This window comes from Nylanderia fulva, unplaced genomic scaffold (genome assembly GCF_048542155.1).
Source record: "Nylanderia fulva isolate GAGA-0341 unplaced genomic scaffold, ASM4854215v1 Scaffold13, whole genome shotgun sequence".
NCBI lineage: Eukaryota > Metazoa > Arthropoda > Insecta > Hymenoptera > Formicidae > Nylanderia > Nylanderia fulva.
The window spans coordinates 1,366,973-1,393,874 of NW_028189518.1; the positions used below are offsets into that span (position 1 = coordinate 1,366,973).

Genomic DNA, 26,902 nt, shown 5'->3' on the forward strand with positions numbered 1-26,902 from the left:
ATATATAATTATAGGTATATAATTATATTAAAATTATATATAATTTTTGTTAAATATACATTTAATTTTTTTCTTAAATCTTCGAACATTTGTTTTTTTTCTGCTGAAGTATCATTAACAGATTTTATAGCAACAGAACTAGATTTATTGAATTATTAGCATACACTTGAAAAAGTTTAAAACTAAATAACAAGACACAATAACAGATGAGTTTAAGCAAATTTGAAATAAAACGTATAAGAATATTTTTCTCCGATAATTATATTATTGTGTACGTTACAATTGAATGTGCACTCAGGGATAAATAAATTTGTTTATTATTGCAGAAAACGTTGTTCTTTGTGACATTTGTCTAGTTTTTTCTCGAGGAAAGTTACGGAAAATAAAACTGCTCATTTATTAATTCCTTTCATAGAATCCGGATTGATGCAAATTAAATGGAAGTGTTCACGACTTTAGAAAAAAAAAACTTTTTAATTCTGGAGAACATTTCTTATTAAAGTCTAAATCGACTTAAAAGTTCATTCTGTTTCCAAAAATCATCTTATGCAATTTGATATTTGATATTATTAATTTATGCGATAAAATATTTGTATCAAGATATGTTTTTCATCTTATTTGGAATTTATATAGAATTTGTCTTATAAAATGTTTCTAAAGCTCTAGTAATTTATTTTTTTATAATTTATAAATGTTTTAATTTTTTAGAGCTTTAGAAACATCTTTCAGATTCTTTTAATTTTTTAGTGATTTAAAGATAGATTATTTTAAAATAACTATACTATACTTTTTTAGCGTGCAAAAAAGTACTTATATTTTTAGAACAATAAGTTACAAAAATCTACTTTATAAATAGAATTTATTTAAATTATTTCTAGTGAAGCTCTTATATTAAAGTATATTCTTTCGACAAGATTTTGAGAGATAATATTATAAATTTACGGGAGTAACGATGCACGTATTTTTTTTTTATAGATAAAAATGTAAACCATAGTTATCTCTTTTCTATCCGCTACTCGATTGTAAACAAGCTTGTAAACATCTCTAGGAGAGATCAAACCTTATCTAATTGTGCTCGAGCGAGTATTTATCGATCCGTTCAAGAACGTAAGTGCACACATAGGATAATACAACACGTACTTCTTATTCGACAATTTCTTGTGTCAACTGTTCGATAAGTTTAACATCACAATTATCGTTACATTACATTATCAGTAGGTATATTAGTTATTCATTTATATGTCATTGTTTAGAAATTCCTTTTTAACATTTTACATAATTTGAAAGAATAGAGAGAAATGCATAATTTCTTTTTAAATATATATATGTGTATTAAAATCTATGCAAAATATAATTTTAATACGAAACAATCACGTATTGTGATGTTTATCGACATATTTTATTTTAATAATAGTAATAGAGCTCAAATACTAACACGCAACAATATCGCGACCGTCGTGTAAAGTGCTCTTTTATCGCCAATTAATAGAGAGAGCATTTATGGCAAATTAACGCGTATTGAAACCAATTTTGGACAATATGTAAATAATATCAAAGTAATTAAATGCTGCTAAACGTTTTAACAAGCAAATCGTGATCTCATTGCACCGCAAATTATTAATTATACCTTTTGACATCAATATTAATAATATGACGCATAAATAAATTATTTTATTATATTTGTGCTTAAAAAAAATATTTTTTTCTATTACAAAAAATGGTTACTAATGATATATGTATCTAAAAAAAATACAAACATATTATGAAAATAACTTATTCTGAAACGAGTGCGAATTTAAATACGCGACAAAGGACCATCTATAAAAGGAATGCATTTATGTATTCTTCCCTTGTGTACATTTCAGGACAAAATGTCATATCCTGTCGTATATAAACATAGAGTCTTATATGACTGAATTTCCCTAACTTTGTTTCATGTCTGTCTTTGCTGTCCAAGTCTCTTTTGTCTCTCTATTTGGAAATGTGGAAACTATATTGCTCTTGAAAATACATTGTCGAAATTGGCAGCGGGAATCAATTTGTACTCCATTGTATTTTTTTCAAAATATTCGTATGAATGAAGAATTCTCAAGGGCATTTTTATTAAATTTACTTTATTGTTTATCATCTATAGCTTTCTTCGTGATCATATATACAAACTTTATTTTATATTTAAATTTTACTACAAAACAAATTTAAAAACTTTTTAAAATTATGAAAGAAGAAGAAAATTTTTCAAAAAATAAGACATTTTCGAAAAGTATCTGATTACATTATTGTAAAGTGCATTAAAAATTATAAAATTATGATTTATAACATTTTATTATACTGCTTCTTTCAAAAAGATGTCTTTTTAATGGCTATATCAGAGTATGAAATAAAAAAATATCTATTTCTTATTTTAATCTAGACTACAATATATATCCAAAACTCATTACAATCAGAACACTTGCAACTTCTCTTGTTAATATTTCTCACGCTTGATTGACAATATAAATTGTATATATATGAATAAATATTTAATTTCAATTTCATTCAAATACACTTTATTTACACAGTATTTTTTTTATTTATTCTCTTATAAATAATTTTATATTAAAAATAACTAACAAGTGCACAGATAAATTTTAAAAAAAAAAGTTTGGAATATCAAAATTGTTATTAGAATAAAATTAGAATAAAAGCGAAATACTCTCTAACTTAAATATAATTATATATATTATTATAATATAATATAATATAATAATAATGTGTGAGCGATAGAAATGCTTAGAGTAAATTATGAAGATATTTTATAAAATATCAACAAATTCAGACAAATTATTTTACAACAATATTTTACGAATTAATACCTCAAATAATTGTATAAAAAAGTTGCGTTGCAAGTAGTGCTTACTTTGGAAAAGTTACAGATAATGAGAATTTACGACAAGCTAAAGAAACGCCTATCAGCATGCTATGTTGTGGCCATAATTACTTTAAGACTCCTCGTAAATCGCCGAAAGCCTAAGGAAAATGAAGATGGATACAGATGGAACGTGTTCATACATTAGAAATTTCCGCATCTTTTCTTGTCTTAAGAACATCTACTAAAAGCTTAAAAAGATTTTTGAAGGTTTCTTATTATATATAAAAAAGAAACATTATAAATAAAATCTCCATTTAATTTGATACATTTATTAAATATTTGTAACTGCTTGGATCTTCTGACATTTAATATTAAATTTAATCTCTTAAGATTTTTATTTTCAATATCCAATTTTTATGTCTTTTACTTTTTATATTTTTAGAATTTTTAAAATTTTATTCGCTAAATTTTACAAATATTTAAAGATCGCGCATAGAAATATTAAATATTATATTTAAAAATATTACTATAGATTATTGCATTTTTTGATTGCATTAAATTTTTTCATTACTTTATCATCAATTCTTTTTATGCTACACTTTGGAATCGATTCTCTATCAGCAGTAAAAACTTTGATTACAATTTATTAGAGGAAAAAGCCATTCCATATGCTAACATGCGTCGAAGCTTCTAATGGACTCGCCGCTACGTTTTCTGCACCATAATTTCCGATCGATAATTTATATGAACGTCGCTCTTTAACGTGCTTCATATAACTACAAGGCAGGCTAAATGGAAAGAGAACAGCAGGAGGGATAAAATTGCAACCGGAAGTAAAACGGCAAATAACGGGTGAGCGTTCGTAAAAGTGGAAAATATCCGGAAGTGTTAGTCCATAAAGGGAGCACGAGAATATCCGTCGAAAATAGCCACGGTCACAACTCTGGAACGACGAATTAACTTCGCGGCACGGTCAGCAGCGGTATCATAAAAAAATAATTTTCTGAAAAGACTTTTAAGAAGTCGACCCTCGCACTTTTACGGTGCATTTATCGCTTATTCTGAGATTTTCTTCCGTGCCTTATATAGACAGCTTATGCTCGTAAAGCTACGATAAAATTTTAACAAAAAACGTCTTATACGGAAATCCATTCTGTCCATAAAATGGGACTTTCTCGAAAACGGGATAAACTCGGACTTCTCAGATGGTCGTTTTAGCAGATATAGGTCATCTCGACGTGATTCTTGCATGCTTATATATTTTTATTGAAATTGAGATGTGTATATATGTGTAGATTTATTGTTAAAAAATATAAATTTTGGAAAAATTAATACACGCGATTTTTTGTGTATTTTATTTAAATATGTATTCAAAAATTTATTTGCATTTATAAAAAAACATTTGAATAATGCAATAATCATTAAAAAACAGAGCAGTTGAAAAATTAACACTATGTGGACTAATATATTTATTTTGAAAAAAACTGTTTCACGAAAATAATGTATAATATAATTTTATTATTCAGAAATTCGATATTATTGATTTAATACTTATTTGGTTTCTCCAAATGTTATTTTTAAACTGAAGTTTGACGTATCTGAGTGATTTAAACAAGTACAGGGAATATTCCAACCTTTTTTGTATATATATATGTATATATGTAATATGTAAAATTAAAATGTATTTTACTAGCAAAATTATAACAATTTTAAGCTTTCTAATTTGAATAATTTCTGCAGTTTAACCAAAGTTCAAGGGCCGCTAAATTGTTGTTAAAAGACTCTTTAGATATAGAGCCGTTGTTAGCGATTAGTGTTGGAAACTACGTTGCTAGCAACGTACCAATAAAGGGTCCTTGAGATTGTCAAGGAGCATTGCAACGGTCCTAAATGCAACATAAATTGACAGCTATCATTATTTACAAAATTTACGAATAGATAAAAATTTTCTTACATATACATGTTTATATAGAATGTTTGCATTTAATGCATGTATTTGAGGAACAAGATATTTTTTATATTATAAAAAAATAACTATTTTACGAATTATAAAAATGACAAAATGTTAACATTATTTTAAAATCTTTATATTATTAATGAATAAAAGAGAATTTTTTACAAGTTCAATTTCATAAATATATAAAATATTAATTGATATTATTGTGTTCATTTAAAGTAAAGCTTATTTTAATGCCATTACATATTTATTATATTTTAAAAATAAATAGCATTATTTTTCATCATTGTTAGAATTATAAATAAAAATGCCTTATTTTATAAAAATCAGTACATTCCTTTATAAAACTTATATATGTATAATAAGTAATTCCAAAGTTATCACGCTCACGTTGTAATAAAATAATTTGAGTTTGACACGATAGAGTTTGACACGCAATCCTGCATTTGTATTCTTAATTTTTCGCTCCAGTAATTACTTTGTGTAGAGAAGTGTATGTATATATATGTGTGTATATATATATATATATATATATATATATATATATATATATATACTATAATATATTTTTTATAAAAAGTTAATCTTAGTTCATGTAATATGTAAGGTTTGCTATAGATTTTCGATACATCAGAGATTATAATGAGCGTATATAATACAAACGTTATTTCATTTTCCGACAACGGTCATAAAATATTTACTACGAATAAACTTCGCCAAGCTGTTGCTCTGATCTTGCTTGAACGAATTATGAAACGTGGCAAGTTTAGCTGATCTCATCTGGCAGGTAAAGATTTTAACTGAGCCAATCAAATTTCTTAAAGAGCATTTCAGCGAAGATACTAATTTTATTCCGCGCGTTAATTTCTTAACCAGCCAATTAAGATTACAAGATATATCGAGACTCATCCACTTTCCATAATTTTTTAATAAAAGATATTTCATAGAGACAAAGCAATATTTCGACGACATAATATTCATTGCGATTAAATTAAAAACAATTGTTAAAAATAAATATTCGTAGTAATTACATTTTTACAGATATTAAAAATAATATTCATAAAATTTTACTAATTGATATTACAAAAATTTTACAACGTTGTTAAAACATACGTCTTGTAATATTTAATTAAAAAACCGATTTCAGTAACATCTCTTTAATGGTCATAGTTTATATCATTTTATATATAACCAATTGACGCGCTCACAATGCAATTTATCTTGCAGTGTCGTTGTTTATATTGCGTTATACAAGATTGTGTAAATTTAGCATTTAGAGTGCGATCCTATGCAAAGAAGCACCAACAAGTGTCGCGTTTACTTGTTGGTAAAGCGTAAAAACGATCGTGTGCAACATGTTAGGAAAATATCGGAAAGGAAAGACCAGCATCCGCCTGTATGATTCTTTACAGCATCCTATTTTACGGCTATTGCATTACACGTGGAGTCTTTTGCTAGCAAATTATAGTCCTGGTCTCTAAGGTTCACTCAATAATTATAGTAGCACAGCGCCATTATTGAATGACAACTTTCTATTTTTTTTTTTTTTATAGACGATCATCGTTCACTTGACGCGTAATTTCTATAAAATTTTATCGTAATGCAGTGATTTCCATTATTTTATTCTTAACTCTAATTAAACAAATATTATATTATTTTTTTGAGTAAAATTAAAACAGTATAGAAACTAAAATTAAAAAATTTGATATTTTACAAATTATTAAACAATTTCTAAAAAATCTTCACAATTAATTGTTGATCGCCAGTGATAAATTTTAACAAATAATAAGATGTAATTTAATTCGACTAATTTTTAAAAAGTATGTAGCTATTGATCAATACATTTTAATCAACAAGAAATAGAATTATGCAAGAAATTTGTATTTATATTGTTTTTAGTCTTCTATTAACAAAATATATATGAGATATAATTTTTTATTATAACAACGGAATAAGTTTGGAATTTTATTAAAATTAGAAGCTGACAATCTAGAATGATAAAATATAAGAGCAACTATTTTAACGATTAAAAGTAAAAATCCAGAATATATTTAAAAAATAGATAGAATTGAGAAAGTATGAATCAAAATGAATAACTTTTGCATTAAATCTAAACGTTCATCACTCTTCTCTATTTTGTCAGACCTTACTTTAGAATAAGAGAACATTTAATGCCATTATGCGCCGCTCTATTGCATCAATATCCGTAATAGATATTATAAGGTAGAAATAGAAACTAACTCTAGAAATAAAATGTTACATCGGTGAGATCACATACTAGGGAACAGCAAGAATAGTTGCTTTTACGACCACACGTTTTGTCGAGAAAAGAAGCATAAACCGTCTTAGTGCACCAATAAAGGATAGCCAGTTGCTTTCGTAAAGTGCTTTTGCCACAGAATCCCACAATGTACCAAATGCGATAGCAGGAGTTTCTTAAATCATCTTCGAGAGCAGCGAAGCATAACTTTTTTGCGCTTCACAAATCCGTAGGGTATTGCTGAAAGTATTATTCGATCAAACATGCACCTTATGCACGTATATGTATATCTGTTTTTGATGAGAATGAAATAAAAGTTTTCTCTTTGATTTTTACTGTATTCTCAGTTTTATATATAAGAGATTAATAGCTATTTATAAAGTAAGACAAACACTAGGAGATTGAAATACATATATTTCATACAAATAAAAGAACACTATTTAGATTTTTTAAAATTTAATTTTAAAAATTTGTTTTTTATTATTTGTAACAAGAGAAATTTTTTGTCAACGTTTTGTTTATATTTATTTCTCTTACAGTTAATTAAATAAATAAATATTATTTTATATATATATTTTTATGTTTCTTTCTCTCACATGTTATTTTTTCCCGCAATTGTAGGTACATACATTCAATTCGAAAATTTCGACAATTTATTTTTTTATTTAAAAGACTCAAGAAGAGAAAGAGAGAGAAACACATTGTTGTACATTTAAATGGAAGGTACTGTATATATATATATATATCAGAATGAAAAATACACGTCCACCTTTTCTTATATATACACGCCTGACATATCCGAATTAATTTATTTCCTGTTTATAGGTCCAAAGATATTTGCGTACGACAATGTACTGTATATATATATATATATATATATATATATATATATATATACACAGTATTTTTCATTTAAATATTTTGTTTATTTTATGATTTATTTATACAAAAAATTTGCACAGAATTCTGTCAAAAAAATCCTTTTAATTTAAGAGAAAAATTCTCTAAAGAAATATTCTAATTAGATATTCGTAACATGCAAGAATATAAACTTAATGGAATGTTTTTTATCAGTATATTATTTGACATATATTATTAATCATGATAACAAAAAACAGTCTTATAAATGAATATTTGTTATTTATTGCATACAGTACCCTTCACAAGTTTGGAAACGCTTTACACTTTACAGTTAAACAATCGCATGGCAGTGATCTGTCATAAATAAAAATGTTATTTAAATATATCTTACGATTTATTGATACAAAAAATCTATACAGATCGCTGTCATACGATTGTTTAACTGCAAATTGTAAGGTGTTTCCAAACTTATGGAGGGTACTGTATATATATTTTACAATTGGCAAGAAGTTGCGTTAGCGAAGTGGATCATATATGGCTTTCACCGTGGGGTGCGAATGGCCAGTGTCGATATGATGCAATGCAATTGCACGATGATGCCGTACAATCCGTACATTGTTCATCGGCATGATAGATACCATATATAGCGCCCTAATCGATGTGAACCACCGGCGATTTAGCCCGCGGAAGTTGCGAGAATATAGCTAATGGAAGTAAGTGGACAAAGACAGTCTTAAGAAAGATACGGCAGCACGTCCGGCGGTCGAGATAAAAGGACTTATATGAAAGACGACGTCAGACGAACGTGACCTTTCGATCTCTCGAGAGTCTCCGTATATTTTCAATGAACATTTCCATTTTCATGATAAGATCATGTCGAAAAAAATCTCTATCCAGAGTATCACAGTAGATTACTTGAGTCGTGCGAGTTTTCTTTTAAGAAAGTTCGTGAGCAGACATTTGAAAAAAAAAACAGATCTTCTAGTAAGGTGATATTTTTTGTCAGATGAAACTAGGTACTTTAAAAACATACGATTTCTGATTTTATTTTAAATTTCGCTGACTTGGCATTTCTGGATTTTAAAAAATATACTTTAATGCACATATCATTATATATAACAGTCCTTCTCAATTCGCACCTTGAAATTATATAATTAGTGCAAATATTCTTGAATATTATTTAATATTCTAAGCCTTAAAATATTTAGATAAAGTAATTTTTTAATTTTATTATATATTCGAAACACTCAGAAATTATGATTTTTATTTTTATGAATATTAAATAACTTTGACAAATAATCCTTCTCAACGTTCGCGATAATATTTTTAAAAGTACTTTTTCGAAGTAATATCCACATTACCTCGCACCGTAAAATTTTGCCGCACAAGAAAGAAAATTTTATTTTTAGTATGCCGGAGAAAAATGATCCCCTGATTTTAGGATAAGACTTCTGCTCCATAATAAGCTAAATAATTAGGTTTGATAAAAGGCCGCCTGCGAAGTTTCAACGCGGCAGCTTGCCTCAATTCCCAGAAGTCGTCCAGGTGAAACGATCGAGGTCCCCCAAGATACTTTTAATATCTCGACGAGGGTAAACTTGTTGTCGCGGTTGCATGGAATCTCTCGTCTCTTTTTCTCCGGGGACGAGCAAAGGGTGGAAAATTGGGATTCGCATAAGGAGAAAGTGCGGGCAGGTGCAAGGGTGGATATTAAATCGATCAATCGGGAGAGGGTGGAAACAGAAGAGGTAAAAGGGCGATCGGATTAACGACGAAGAAAGCGAATAAAATACGCGGTTGATGAGAAAGATGTCACGTCAAAGGTTCTTTCTGTCTTTGAGAGCAAGAAAAGCTGCCGCAAAGTAGATTTATTAATAAAATTCAGAAAAACTACGCAGTGCAGCGCGATGGCAAAGCGAGATAATGTTTTCGTTGTAAAAGAGCTAGTTATACAGCACGAAATCATCTATTTTAGCCGTTCTCATTCTTAGAAAAAGAATGGTGTATTATTCAAATAAATCAGTTTTTTAAATTTAACGTATTGTTTCTAGCAAAAAATAAATTGCATGTTATTTAAGTTATAAAAAATTTTTCCCTTCCTTTTCTCCCTTTTTCTTTCTTTCTCTTTAATTCACATGTTAATTATAAACATTATAAAAGCATTTTAACATATGTTTTAAGCTAATTGTATTCTTTGTTCGCTATTCTTTTATAATGAGATATAATAATTATTTTACATATTATATAATTATGTAACTTTTATTATATATATTTATTATAAAAAAAAATAATAGCGATAACATTAAATAGTAAGTAAAGATTATAAACAGAAAAAAGTTTCTTAAAAATTTACAATGTTAAGACAAAAAATTCAACGTACTGTGGTTTATAATTTAGATAGTTCAATCTCAATATGAGATCGTGACAGATGAATCCTGAAGAGAATTAAAATGCAGATGATGTGGTTGCAGCTTTTAATCTTAATTACAATATATGCTTCTTCTCCCGAGCGAGATTCCTTCGTGAATATCTCGATAACGATCTGCATCTTAGATTCCATAAAAGACTTTGGATTAAAGGAAGAGTGCCATTCAAAGGAACGGAATATCGACTACCTAACACTTGTCGCTACCACCAACTTGATTTCATGCTGAAAGAAAATTTCGATGAAAAAAGTTCTAGCAAAAAATATTAAAGATAATTTGTTTAAAATAATATAATGTTGTTTGAAAATTTTCTTCCAGCATAAACTTTATATTTACGCTTTATTAACGTTGTGAAAATATTTAAAAATTCATAAATGTATGTATGTAAGATGAAATGATAATAAAATATAAATTATCTATATAAATTCAAAATAGCGTAGTTATGGATGCTGTGAGAGTGAACTCAAATAGATTTGTTTCACATATTCCTCATAAAATGCAAATGTTTGTATAAGCAATCAAGTAGAATCAAGAACTTGCATATTCCAGTTATATTTTCTACTTGCCTCTTGTAGTATTTTATGTGATTTTTTATTGTTTACGCGCACGAGATGAATCAAATATATGCTTTATTATTTCAAAATAAACTCGTTGTATAATAGATATGTCAATATTTTTAATTTAATAATCCGCGAAAAATTGCAGAGGTATTGCGCCATTATTAGAGAAATAATTATTGTATAACAATTTACGGAAAATATGGTTGTAATATTTTACTATTGCTAGGGCGAGGATTGTGTGTGTGTGCGTGTGTATGTATGTGTGTTTGTTGAGAGTGATTTGTTTTTCGCTAATTGCTTAACAAAAGGCCCTCCGACCATCATTTTTTGCTCCGGTTTATTTTTTTCATCTATTATTACTTTTACTATTATATACTTTTTTCTATTATATTTATTTCTTAAACGGAGAAAACAATTCATTGTTTCTCGCAGAAACAAACGCAACAAATCCAGATAAAAAACATACTTACTTGTTTCACGTTTGATCCTTTTTATTACGGTAATCTCGAGCTCTTTTTTCCGACCTATTTTTTTCCTAAATAAAAAATAGAATTATAATTTGCACAGTCCGATTGATTTTATGATGCATTCTCAATCTGCCGATCTTTTGAAGTATCCCTGGAAATATCATCGACATGCTGTGATTGCCGAAAGTTAATTTGAAGGGTTGAAAGGAACAGAGCGCAGGATTAAACTCGGCTTCAACCGCCCATGGCATCGAGAAACGTCATCCACGGCAAAGACACATATACACGTCAGGAGCTTAAAACCGCCCCCGATGGCCTCCCGAGATATGCGCAAGAGCCGTTTATTAATACCGTATTCCGTCGGAATATACGGTTCTGCCGCTTTGTATAAATTAGCGCAGTGGGGCGCGCTTAACAAGCTGGACGAAGAGGCGCGCTCCTGAAATACGATATCAGGGCTGACCACCGTAACGAGGACGTGTGCCTACTTATTTCCTCTCTCTCGGTAGATCCAACTTTGCACGGACAAGGTCAAGAGACGTAAAACACATTACATTTGGCGACACATCTATTTAATCTACTCTTTTACTTTCCTGATTCAGTTCTACAACAATCTACTAAATCCAACAAATGTCGTACACTTGAGAATTCAAACCAAAAGTATTAATTTTGCGTTGTCTTGGATTTAGTATTATATATCATTTGAAATCAGTTTTATTTATGTTATAAATATAAATATATACATGTATTAGATTTTTCTATATTATATTTTATAGACATATTATAGACGAAACATATTCTTATACGAATAAAATTGTATAATAAAAATTGCAAACTTTTTCAAAACAAAACTTTATTAAATGGTTAAAGTTATTGGAGAACCAGTTTATTGTAAAATTAAAATAAATTATATATTATCTAGAAACATAAAGATTCCCTATAGGTGATATATTCTATTAAAACAATTATTCTATTAAAAATGTATTATAATATAAGTTTGATAAATTTAGAATAAAACAAAATTTATAATCTTACAAATCCATGGAATTTTAAATCTATAGATTACAAAAATTGTGAGTGTACATAATATTATAAGATTTGAATATTTTACGATGATTTTTCAACAAGATAGACTATTATGAATTCCTAATGAGATGACAAAGTGGGATAAGTATTCAACAGTTATTCTTCACTTACAACTAGTTTTGCTTGTTCCGTTTTAGAGTATATTATGAGAGCTTGCTATAACATTTTCTGTCCAGTAACTAGTTTCCATAGAAACAACTTGAAAATTTTGATCTCTCGAAAAAGAAGACAATACGCGAATACTGAGAATAAAAGAAAGAATCAACAATAAAACTATTATATTCAGGAATAATATACTTCGCTCAAATGTACGATTTTGAAGCTATAGAAGAATATGTCTGTACAGGGTGTAGAAATCTACCATGTTCTCTTACAAATTGAATCCCAGAAGATATTTTTTAAACAAATTATTTTAATACTTTATGTTATAAAAAGGTGTTGTTTTCATATGGATTACGAAATTTTTATTTAGCATATAGAGATGTTAAAATGGAGGAATATACAATTTTGAAACTAATGCTTTTGCTAATTTGCTTCCTTTTGTGTGTACTTCTTCACACTATACATTCTATCATAGATAAGTATTACATAAACAAAATACATCTAAAATTAACTAAATAATAATTTATAAAATTTATTTTAAATTGCACTATATTTAGAATTACATTTTAATTTAAAAAATGATTATTTGTATTTCATATGACTCATATTTATTAATTCATTTGTTGAGGAATTGTTAGAATTTATAATATATCAATTTATTAATTATTAGTATTTATATTAAATACGTTTTGATCGTGAAAAAATATTTATAATTTAGATTGTAAAGGATCTTTGTTATATATAAGGCTACAAAATTGTAATTTATATAATTGACTATAATTTAATCTAATTGATAGAAAGACTGATATAGTTATTTTTGTAAGGTCAACAAATTGTGGTAGCAATGACGTACAAAATAATGTTTATATATAATTTGTTTTATTTTAAATTTATCGCCTAGTAAAAGAATCTTATCGCTCCATTTTATCATCGCTTATCGCCGCACGGTTAATTTTAAGAAAACCAGCAGGAGACTAATGTAACTTTGCACACTTTGCAGCATGCTGCGAAGAAGTCATTAAATAACAATTAAACAAATTACAAGTAATCAAAAACATTACGTTAGCCTTGGATATATTATGCGACACGCAAAATATAATTACCGCATAGAATTGCGCGTGCAAACTTATTTCGATAATAAAGAAAAAAAAAGATAAGTGATTATTTTACGAGCCAGAAGCTAGAATATTTTATTATCAGTATTGATTAATTTTGAGAAAAAAATATAATTATATATATAAATAGAAATAATATAATAAAATAATGAATATTATATAAAATTATATATTGTAGATATAGATAACATAAAATAATAAGTATTGAGATATTCTATTCCTGAACTGTAGTGTTACAGATTCAAAGAATTCTTTTCTAGAAGTAAACAAATGAAAAAGTTTGCATTTGATTACATCCAATATCTTTTCTAAGCGAAGAAAAGAGGAGAAGATGAAACTTAATAATAAATAAAAATAAAGATACGGAAAAATAATTGCATGTAAGGTGATATGAGAAAAATTACTTACGTTTTTTCCAAGTTTAATTAAAGAATTCTGATTTACGAAGTAAACCTTTGAAAATTGAGCTAAAGGTTCAATGAAATGTCGCAGCTGATCGAATTAGAATTCACAGCGCGTAGCGAACGTGTTTTCGACGGTGGAATGACGATGAGAAGAATGTCGTCGATGTGCTTTTGGTTTCCATTAGGAGGATGCCCACGGCTTGTTGTGTTCCTTCGCAGTACTTTTTCCCTCTTGTCGTGAACAGCTCTTTTTACGCGTTCACTGGTTCTCTGTAAAGAACCATGACGGCATTATTGTCCTCTCCGCGTCTTCTCAGCGACACGCCTTTGTGCCCTCAATTTAGACTCCGCGTTCACCACTTTGCCATGACCTTATATTTCCGTCAACGAAAAAATTCTTGACAAAGATTGCGAATAACATTTTCATGTTTTGGGATAAATAAGCTGTATTAATCGGGTAGCAGTCAAATTAAAATGATGAAGATGATCAGTTACACGTATTAATTTTATATGTACCCACACACATTACTCCAATTAACAACTTATTATAATGGTTTTGATATGCTTCAATTGGAGTTATAACAATAAAAATAGAAAGGAAACAGATTACAAAATATGTATGATTTAATCAGTTGATTCTCAATAAACGTTGTATTTTAATAGATATTTGATATATGTTTTAACATTAGCGCTATTAAAATACTTGATTTTAAAATTGTTTAAAATAATTAATTATTCAATTTCTGTTATGGGAAACTCAATTATAAAAATTAGCAAATATAAATTTATTTAATTAACAAGAGAAAGTATAAAATTAAAACATTTTATGTAATTATTCTAAACAGACAACATTATTATGATTATATGTATATATATATATATATATATATATATATATATATATATATTAAAATGAAATAAAAATCAAGCTTACGCTAAAAAGTAACAAATAATTTTTAATCTTACTTAAATAATATTGTGAATATAAAGTCTACAATAACGAGAGAAGAAGTTGGAGAAATTACTGTGATTAACTTCCAATTAGCAAAAATCGAAAAAATATCTGTCAGTGTGTGCATTTGCCTTTCGATTTAAATTACACGCATGTGCGACTTTTGAGAGGAATATTTTTATAGGACTGGCGATATGAAATTGGTACGAGTTACGTAATCCTTCCTCACATCTAGTCGTAATAATTACAAAAATTGAAATAAATTTGCACACTTTTTTGCGTCGCAATTAAATCACAACGTGAAACGAGTCATCTAAATGTGTCGCTAAATCATTTACTAAATTAAAAATTGAATCGACGGGCAAATTCATCCGACCGATAATGTCACTCTTTAATTATGAAAACGTCATTAAAATATTAATGTTCAAAATCGCCTGGGCATTATACGATTCATGATTGATGTAAAAGGAAGCAGGCTGGATGTAAAAGGGAGCTTTGTCAATGTCGCGCATTATGTAAATGACGCGTACAGTTCAAGTTCTATAAGATGCAGCTTTTATACCCAGAGCACTTTTTTATGGCTGGTTTTCTTGCAGTAAAGGCTTTGAAACATGACTCGGTGTAAGATAAGATTTCTCATTATGATACCTCTAGTGACTTGAACTCGTTCAAAGGACGAAGTAATTGCAACTGGTTGAGGTGCCAATTATATTAATAACAAGCAATAAAATAATGAAATAAACGACAGGTAATACGCTCTATAATAACATATTATTAACTATATATATATAATTGTATATGTACATTATATATTATTATATATTATTAATAAAAGAAGAACATAAATGTTATTATAAGCAAAAAAAAATAAAAAAGAAAATATAGAATTAAAAGATCAAATTAAAAATTTTAGAAAGTCTTTATGTAATTGTGAGACATTTACAACATTTACGAAGAACTTTGTTTTAGTCTCTGCTCTACACAGTGTATAGAGGAAACTAACAACAAAGCACGCTCCGTGCACCGCAAGTTTAATTTGAGCGATCGTGCATAGAATATGTTCTTGCGATACCTATCGGAGTATCAAGATCCCTATCATCTTGATACAATTATAGGTTTGCGCCATCGAGCTACTTAACAACATCTCTCCATTAATACCACGTTTCTGCAACCGAGCATCTTAATATCAATAACAAAACTTGCCTTAACGAAAAACATTATTTTTTAACAAAGATCAAAGTCCTAATTGGCTAGTAGCAAAATATAACTAATTATTATTTTCGCTGGAATTTTGACGACACTTGTAGGATTATCCAATACGCATATACATGTTGCAATGCCTGTTTTTATCATATCATAAAACTATCACAAATAATGTGAAAATTGTAAATCTATAATATAAAAATGTATGGTAAAATTTTAATAAAATTTTCTCATTACAAATTACAATCTTATAATTAATTGGAACATTTATTTATATATATATACAAAAATATATTAAATATAATTGATAAAATAAATAATTTCATATACAAGATATTGAATTATTCGAAAGATTTTCTTGCATGTTTGTTACATACACTTGAAACGTGTATATATGTCATATTAAAATTCCAACGCAGAAAAAACCTCGATAAGCGATCGATAGTTTCGCGAGATTGCGAAACTGGGTGCTCACGCGATGGTGAAAAAATCGTTGACCTAATAAACTGATGTGCGAAGTGTGGTAATAAGTTTTATTTACAAACGCAAATCACGTACTCTATTCTCTTCATTAATATATCGCGAAATTTACTTATTTTTCCTGATTTATTTCTACTATTTAGAGATGTATAGTGGATATATAGAGGTTGTGTCATAAACAACAGTGTATTTAATAACGTACAAAAATAGTATGCATAGAATGAATAGTATAATTTAATTGATTATAAAGGATTGATATTTGCTATTTAAAAATATGTCTTATATGTGTAAATAACATGTATTTATTTATGCGATCAATAACAAACTAAAATATATATTTGCTTGTAAAAGTGACCATGTTTATTGGTAAATATGACACATGCAAAAATGCACATGCTCTTACCTAATTAAAATCTATTAATATTTATTAATATTTGTGTATATCACCAATCACACACACAAAATGTTTGCATAAATATAAACATGTTTTGAGACAAACAATAAATCTTATAAATTATAACTATATTTAATTATTCAATTAAAACATAACTAAAAACTTTATTAGTATTTACATTACATATTTATTATATAATATTTCTAATTATTATTTCTTTTATTATTAATTTCTTATCATTATTGACAAATGAGTCTACTGCATTATAACTTATAAGAAATTATTAAGATTTTTAACTTTAATAATTTATTAATTATATAGTGTTCAAGAAACGGATGGATCCTTCTTCGAAAGCTTTACTGCGTTATCTTGGAAGCAGGAGAATCGGAGACTCGTTGTCCTTCAGGAAGTGGAAGCAAGAGCAAAAGAACCGCCACCACCGTCCAGAGACCCGATTTCCTCCTCACATCCATATCGGCTTAGCAAAAAGGAGGTCAGTAAAACCTATACTTTGTCGCAAAATTCTATTTTTTATTTCCTTTTTTCTAAAACATGCAAAATTTTGACTTATTCTGTTATAAAAATATATGACGTTAGACTATCAGATATTTCTGCAAGTCAGGAATTTTAATTCGCTTTCTTCGAGAATTTTATTTTACAAATTATTCAACAAATAGGAGACGGTTTTCTGCACCTTTGCGTTGCAAATCGAATCGCGTGCGGTTACATTTAGCACGCATTCATCCTGGTTACAGTGGACTTTGCATGTGAACGAATAGTTACGTCTGTTTTGCGTTTGAAGTATTATTCTAAGTAGATAAAGCGCCGCACTGGATCGAAATAACAGGTAAAAGGCCCGTAAAAGTAAACTCTATCTTCGCGTTTCAATTTACCAAGAATAACGTGTGGGGAAATACAGCTCATGTTTCCAATTCGGTATGTGTTCGAATTTCAAGTTTAAAAATTCCAATTTCAAATGTTATACAATTTCTTACTTGTTATATATATATTGGTTTACACGGCTACATACATACGTATTCAGTAGAATTGGTAGAGAAAATATGTTATTCAAATAATACAATATTAAATATTCGCATATATTTACATAGAGAAACAATAGATTTAAATTTATCCTGACAGAAAAACATAGCATTAAACATATAGTATTAAATATGCAAACTTTTATCGTGTTAATAAAAATGTTTCAAAAATTATGGAAATAAATCTTGTGTACATCTCTATTTTATTTTGTGCAAAAGAGCAAAAATATATATATATATATATATATATAAATTCTATATACATAATATTTTAATTTATAAATATAGTATATAATTTTTATACATATTTGTAGTTATATACAAATCTATGGATTTGTTTTATACATGTCTTTGAATTGAATGAAAAGTTTATGGAGAATTCTCTATCAAAAGTTATGTATTATTTCTCTGGATTCCTAGACATCTGCATTTCATGTTGTCATCTTGCAAATTTTTGACTATGAGGTAAAATAAATATTCAAACAGATAAACATTTATATGTATATACATTTCCAAGAAAGTCCACGAGTTTGCAACGAAATTTTCAAATCAAATTTATCATGTTCATTTCATTCTCTCTTTTTATCCACTTTTCTCGAATATAATGTCTCTGCCATCTTAGCTTTTTTTAATCTTTATCCTTATTTTTCCTCCTATTGATATAACGTAAAAAGGTGCAATGCATTATGTTTGAAAGAAAAATAATAAGCAAAAAACATTGTCTCTTTATAAACGTGAAGAAAAAACAGGATATTTTTCCTTTTTTAGCAAAAAAATAATATGAAACGATGTGTTTTTTATGTATATAACTGAGTTTATATATATTGATTATAATTATTCATAAGCCATATTTATCTTTTTCAAATGTGGTTTATGAATAACAGAAAAACAAACATGAAATATAAAGTAATTATATATCTTTATTAATGAATATATTGAATATTATAAACTTTTATACAAACCAATTTTTTTATTAATTCTCTAAAGCTTAACTATCGCAACAAAATAATAACAATGTAACTTGTGCAATCTTGAAAAAAATATAAACTTACAAAAATGCAAAGCTTCTTGAATCGGTTTTACGCTCTTTTAGAACATTCTTTATAAAGCAAGTTATAATCTTCTTCGCATAATGAACTTTATCACTTTAAGTTCTTGAAAAAATGAAGGAAACGCAACTGTTCAATAAGATAATTTTTAAGTCGCAATTTAATTATCTTTTTAAAGATAATTTTCATATATTAATATTTCTGTAAAATTATCCCGTTTATAAACATCGCTTAATGTCATTATGTTTTTCATCATCTCATCGAATAAACTACGTTATCTAATAATTATAATTAATTGTGTAATAATGTTTTTTTTTGCTACAGTAATAATTTTAACAGCTTCGCAAAATATATATATAAAAAATTATATATATTAAAAATTAGTTGTATGCGAAAATCGGATATTATCTGCTTATCACTGATTGTAAGATATTGATGCATTTTTCAGATAGAGCAATTGTATATAGAAGTCCTTTACACAATTGCGAACACAGTAGGCGCCAGTACAGGACAATACGCACATTATAAGGAGGATTTATATCGATATGCTCAGGAAGCTTTTGGAGTCCCGCCGGATCAGCACAGGCGATATCTTAATATTGCCTCGGAAGAAAAGGTATACCGATTTATTGATTCTCTTCTCAAAAGCGGTGCGTCCCTTCTCATCGCGAAGAATGTCTTGCTAAAATGCCATTATTATGACGATACAAGATATAATACTGCATATATGTATATAAAAAATTTAATTAAATTAAATTTATTTACCGTTACAAGCCACCTATTGTTGTGCTAAGCGTGGTCGTAATAGAAGCCGATGGACTCGAGGCAAAGGACGTCAATGGTAAGTATACATTCCATTTTATTGCAGCCCACGAATTACCCTTTCAAATTTTAAAAGCAACTGCAAGTAATATAATTTTTCACAAATGTATTGTAAACAAATGTCGACATTATATTCCACGATTATTTTACAAAGCGTACTTTAGTTTAACAGAGTTCTAACTGCGAATTAAACTTAACTTTGTTGAGACATTTGATGTTGAAAATTTTAATGCTACGGCAAATGTTGACGCTGCTGCGACATTTTAATGGAAAGTGCAAAATATTAATCGTTAAAACATTTAACAAAAAAGCACATGGCGATCAAAATATTAAAAAATGTTGGAATTTTTATTTTTTTGTATATATAACGTTCTAAATATCTCTCCCTTTTTCATCAAAATGATGCTGCTATTTTCTTTAGGATTCAGCGACCCTTACTGTATGCTGGGAATACAGCCTAGCAACGCAGGTGCGCCATTGAGTCCTCAGACAAATTTATCGGCGCATTCGCCACATACACCACCAGCATCCCCTAGACAAACGACTCGCGCCCTGTCGGATGGTGGTGACAACGAGAACTCGCACCACGAGAAGCTTCGGAAACATCATAGGTAAGTCGATGAGCGAGAAAGATGATCGAACTTTCTCACGTCAAGCATATTGAATGTGTAAAACTTTATAAAATTATTATTATTATTTCTGTGCACTTTTTTGACAAGTTTAATTACTATTGATATTACAATTATAATTAACATGAGATTATATGAACAATCCTTATCACGTATGACCTTTAGCCTACCGCACATTCAGCATATTTTTATTCTAGTCTGGCGATAGATATTGTGTGTGTTAATCGTTCTAAATAAAATTGCTTCTGCTCACGGCTGACAAATTTTATTCTCTATTTCTCGTAGAAAATTTAATTGTCCCTTTTAAATTATTTTCCACTTTATAAGATTGTTATTTTTTATTAATATTAATCATACAATTGATATTAATGATGCGATTTTCATAATCTATGGTTTCAAGTGTCATTGATTATTAATATTGCGGAATGTCTACTGTTATCAACAGCGCGATGAAACACTGACAGCGTGCCACTTAAGATAAGTGCACACCTGAGGATAGCAATTAATGATATAGGAGTTACTGAAATGATGAAGCGCATATCTTATCAAGAAAATTAAGAATTATTAAAGATCATTTATGAATTTAAATAAGTGTTGCGTAAATCTACGGATTTGTATATATAAATAGATATTAGAAAATTATAAACTTTTAAGATTTTGCTTCTATCGATTTAAAAGGACATATATAAATTTATTTTTTAGAGGATTGAATAATTGCATGAATATATTTATATTTATATTTATATTTATATTTATATTATCCAGTAATATATTATTTGCATATGCACATATCATTGTTTGTATAATGTTTATTATAACTATACTTAAAACATATTTATATTTAAACGAAAACTTTTTATTAATATATAAATTATAACTAAAATAAATTTACATACATACATCATACATCTATATGTATACCCATGCAAAAATGTAAAAATAATCTTTCACAAACAAATAACATACACGTGTACCAGATACTTTATTCAACGAAGGATATACTGTCACATCCGTTACATTTTCGGAATAATGGAAGGTTAAAACTAAGCAAGCTTAAAACACGCCAATCTAACACGTTACGAATCCACGTATCGCGCGATGATATGTGCATTTACCGCTTGCTAACTCCCACGACATTTGCGACAATGCAATGCGATGCACAATGAACGCGCCGGATGCAAGTTGCGCGGACGACGTTCTCGCGAGTGGAGAAACGAACAGGAGCATTGAGAGTGTACAAGCCCATTTTCTCCGGTGTATCCTCCCACATTATTTCATTCGTTTGATGGTACATATAAGTAAAATGATTAATACGACGACAACACAGGAGCGAAACAGTATGTTACGGGCTGCAGCGAGACGCGCCAGTTTGCGCGCGGTTCTTCAGTCGCGCAGAATCCCCATTTGGATTCGAGAGCAGAATTTATCATGTTGCGCATTGGCATCGAGAACTTGGAAGCTTTGTGAGAAAAACTCAAGACCCTATCCGTTATCTTCCACGATGCAATTTACCAATTTGTGTTAAGATCTTAGATTAATTGGCCGCGATATTCTAAATTAAGGATTCGCGTACACTCTTAAATGTCCGTCGATTAATACGAGATAACGGTGTAATTGCAACGCAATTTAAAGTTTATTGTGTAGAAAAAAAAAATTTATACGAAAGTGTGTAATTGTTATTTCTCAGAGTACAACAACCAAAACAAAACACGGTACAATAATCGCTGCGATAAAAGAAAGACAGTTGGAGATTTAGGGCATTTGTAATGAAATGATGATGGTTAGTTAATTGCTTGTTCGAAATCAGTTTCAGGCTTTCGTTTAAGCGTAAGGAACACAATAGCAGACGGGAACACCGCGAGTCCTTGAGCGGTGCTCTACCTGCGAAGTTTATACGAGCAACCTCAGTGAAGCCACACACGCTGAGCCCACGATGGAACGAGAAGTTTCGTTTGTAAGCGCAAACTTTGGGATCTGATCCTTAATTAGTGCTTCCAATGATCTCTCTTTAGTCTAAGTAGTGCAAATCTGTAGCAGTGCATAATCGTCCGTTGATTCCTCTTTTAGCGACATCGACGACATCAATACGGACATTCTTCATCTGGACATATGGTGAGTTTGTATAAACGCATATGTATAAATTTATAAAAAATGACCATCAAAAACAAACATCAAAATTGTGTTAATATTGTCTTAAAATTTATTTAAAAAGTTGGAGTAATTAGAAAATAATTAATCTTGATTATTTTCTGGAAAATAGAAATTATATACGCAAATAAAAATTCTCTCGATCAGGAGAGACTTTACTTAAAACTTATATCGATGATTTCAGGGACCACGACGACGAGTCCTCGGTGTTCGATGCAGTAATCAAACTCAACGAGGTGCGAGGCGTGAAAGGGCTTGGGCGATTTTTCAAGCAAATCGCGCAGAGCGCTCGAACTGGAAGTCAGGACGACTTCTTGGGTTGTGTAAACATCCCTCTAGTGGTAATTGTTTAATTTATATAATTGATTTATTAATAAAGTACTTTAGCAAACTCCAACAATAAATAGAATAGAATTTCAAATTTATTAATGTAGAGAATAGTATCTGCGAAATAAGGACTGAAAATGTTTATTGAATTATCTGAATCAATTATTTTGAAAAAAAGACTTTTCTAAAAATATCAAGAAAATTAATTAAAAATCTTCTGAATTCTTCAAAACTGTGTTTAATAAGACAGTGATCATAATTGACAGTACAAAAAAATAAAATCAAAAATATAAAATAGAATAGAAATATATAGTATTATCACTTTTTCCAGGATATTCCAAGCACTGGAGTGGATCAATGGTACAAATTGGAAGCGCGAACACAAAGAAGTAATATCCAAGGTAGAATTAGACTGAAATTATGGCTGTCGACTAGGGAGGACCGTGGGACATCCGAAGAGGATAATTGGGGTGAATTAAGACAACAGGAGAGGCTGTACACGGTTTTCCTTAATCATGAAATGAAAAAACAAGGGGTATGTATAATCAACTAACACAGACTGTCCCACGCGATAAATGTGTATTTATATCGTACATTGCATAACGGCGTCATAAATTTTCTCGCAATATGATACACTATATTATGCATCCCCATATTTATTAAACATGCAATATGAAGAAGGAAAGAGAGAATCATTATATTGATTTATGACGATTTATATCGTCATAAAATTTCAAGCAGGTGTAATAAAATTCTAAAACAGATAATAGAAAAATGGTCAAGTAAACACACAATCTCTATCAAAATATTAAATAAAGTGCTAATGCACGCATGTTAACATTTTATAAATTGCGTTTCAAAGCAACCTAATTCATAATCTAAGAATTGTTTTAATCAAGCGTGTTTTTATACGCATTTGCGTGTTCTCTAGGAAGATTTTACTGGAGAACTGCCGCAAACCGCACTAACAATTTTACATCAACACGCGGTGCAAGGTGACGTCACTGAATTGCAGCAAGCTTTGATAAGATGGGTAGCGAGTTCTCGACAACACGCCGTTGATCCACGAACTCTTCATCGTCTTCTGCAGGTAACTTTAGAACCGAATAATTTGCAATTTATTGTCTTAGACGCAACAATGTTGCATTAATGTATGAAATCGTCAAATGACAATAACAAGTTTAAAACTATGTTTCTCAAACTTAGGAACTTGACAGTCGATGGCATACCGAAACCCTTTCTCGTGACGCAGAGCAGTGCCTGGCAGATTCCTTTAATGATTTCCTGGAGATATCTTTAAAAAAGGTCAGACAGCATCGCGTACTTTATCCACCTCTGCACAGACCGACTATATCAAAATTGGATTATCTGCTCAGGTAAATTTCTTTTTTGAAATGATATTAAAAAGAATGATAAACATATTTCTCAATTGTTAATATATTGAGAAATTAATCATAATTTTAATATACTTATTTGGATGATGTAAATTAATACGTAATATCATATGAATAACTCTCTCTTGTTATATAGATGTCTGGGACTTCTCTCGACTATGAAGGCTTTTCGAACTTGCTGTCCTTTTAACAAGGAAATCCGAGGAGAGATTATTACTGCTCTTAGAAAAGGAACTCTCGAATGGTAATTGATTTTATTTGAAAATTTTCCTTTTTTATTTTCTTCCATATCATTATTTTTCTTTATAATCGATTCTATATGTAAACCCTTAAATAATCACGCGGTGGAAAAATGCGTAATAAAAAAACAGCTATACAAATCTGAAGATCGAAAATAATGTGAAACGTAAGACAAATATTATAAAACTCATTAAGATTGTTCTAATTTTTCAGGTACGAAGATACCAGGCAACAGACTATGTGTCACGATCAGGAACCTGATCAGGATATTGATCGAGTCCTGCAAGACTTCACCAATTTAGTAACCACATTATTGGTCGATCTGGAACAGGGACTTTTATATTATAATAGTCTCTTTGAAAGGTAAGTTTCTCTTGAATTTACTTTATGAGACATAAAGATTTAATGAGTAAAAAAATACATTTAAAAATTAATAAATTACAATAATATCTATGTATGAATAAATTTTAATATAATAATATAAATATTATATTATCTCAAGAATCTTAATTATCGTAAAAATTTAAAGAATTTTGGTATAATCTTCTTCATGTGTCTGCAATATATTAAATCTGTGTTTCAGTACAAATGGTGTGCCATATTTCTCAGCAGTTTACAAGCAACTAGAAAAACTGGTAAGAACGCAAGTGGTAGAAAAATGTTGTTCTTCGTGAACAGATTATTTTAAAAAATATTTATAATTGATAGGTTGTGATTTCGCAACAATATATGTCGCGTCAAAGATACACAAAGACTGTCACATAACACATCATTATTTTTTATTCACTGTGTCGTCAAGCTAGATGTGCTATGTTTGGCTTAAACGCTTTATTTGAGACGTCGATCGTGAGAAATTGAAAAGAGATATCATCTTAATAAATTATTTTCATCCGTAACTAAATTGTATTGCTAAAAATTAAATTCAATTAAATTTCTGGTTTTCCAAGTTCATATTTAATTTATCAAATTGTTATTTATTTATAAATAAATTCGGTCGACGTCCGTGCATTGAGATGACAATACATTTTGCTGTTTATATATAGAGTGTCCCAAATATATATAATTTATAGCTTTATATAAAAATACGGATGGCACCACAGTTATAGTTATTTATTACGTTGTAAAGAATACATATATTATTGAAGAGAGATAAAGGTACAAACCGTAAAGTAGTGAAAATTATGATAAAATATTGCGCCGGACACGCTGTAAATAAACAAGTCGCAGTGACCTGAAAGGGCTAGGTTAAGTTTTAGAAAAAAAATGTAATGACGAATTATAAATGTCCATCAGGTCAGCGCGATTTTATTGTACACGAGATGTTTGTCCATAGCTGGCGGAACACGTGGCGAAACACATGGAGAACACTTCAGAGGTACTTTTTTCATCGGCACCACAAAATATTAAACTCTCTCTTTCTCTTTGTCTCTTTTTATCTCTCTTTATTAGCCTTTTTTCTATTTTTTTCTTTCTTTCTTTACCTTTGTTTTAAAATTTCCTGCATAATGTAAAAGCTGTTGAAATTGTCGTATGTACGTCACATTTTTATCTGCTTACTCATTAAAAGATAAATAAATTACTGCATTAATAATAAAACATACATTAATAATAGAAACTCTTGCACGCAGTATAACTATAATATATTTTATAGCTATGCTACAATTTTTTGTATATACAAATATAAATGATATAATGAAAATAAGAGAAACTTTATGAGTATGCAGTTAAGAAGAAAGACGGTCTAGCAAAGATAGAAGATCGGTTTAGTAAATCGTTAAATATATTTTATTACATGTATATTATAAAATATGTACACATTAGTTTTTAAAAAGGATTATAACCTATTTTAATTAGTAATCTAAGTTCGCGAATTCTATAGTACTTGAGTCTTTGTTATAGTTTCTTAACACAAGGATAACACATACTCTCAATTGTACACACATCAATATCCACAAGAAAAAATATTCGGAAATCGCACAAAACGGGCAATAGTGTGCCTATATTAGTTTAATTCCCATTGACATTACTTTATATCCGTTGCAGATATTATATATAAATTTGATAAAACTTATTTGATTGTCTCAAATCTTCTTATGGACCAATTGTGACAAACACACATATTTCAGTGCCACTTTACC

The 26,902-nt window shown here is 28.9% G+C and overlaps 1 protein-coding gene across 3 annotated transcripts in view; it reads left to right on the top strand.

Annotated features, from left to right (window-relative positions):
• The window catches only part of unc-13-4A (BAI1 associated protein 3), a 74,716-nt gene that overhangs the window by 36,815 nt on the left and 10,999 nt on the right, over positions 1-26,902 (top strand). For 2 of the 3 annotated variants that reach the window (XM_029304648.2, XM_029304649.2), the window contains exons 4-17: positions 17,437-17,608; positions 19,653-19,820; positions 19,979-20,045; positions 20,448-20,637; positions 22,463-22,609; positions 22,723-22,767; positions 22,988-23,144; positions 23,462-23,665; positions 24,062-24,220; positions 24,337-24,506; positions 24,661-24,768; positions 24,978-25,127; positions 25,348-25,399; positions 26,098-26,139. In XM_029304648.2, coding sequence (XP_029160481.2) covers positions 17,437-17,608; positions 19,653-19,820; positions 19,979-20,045; positions 20,448-20,637; positions 22,463-22,609; positions 22,723-22,767; positions 22,988-23,144; positions 23,462-23,665; positions 24,062-24,220; positions 24,337-24,506; positions 24,661-24,768; positions 24,978-25,127; positions 25,348-25,399; positions 26,098-26,139 — 1,831 coding nt within the window. The remainder of the gene's footprint in view (positions 1-17,436; positions 17,609-19,652; positions 19,821-19,978; positions 20,046-20,447; positions 20,638-22,462; positions 22,610-22,722; positions 22,768-22,987; positions 23,145-23,461; positions 23,666-24,061; positions 24,221-24,336; positions 24,507-24,660; positions 24,769-24,977; positions 25,128-25,347; positions 25,400-26,097; positions 26,140-26,902) is intronic. The other variant, XM_029304650.2, reaches the window with a different exon arrangement.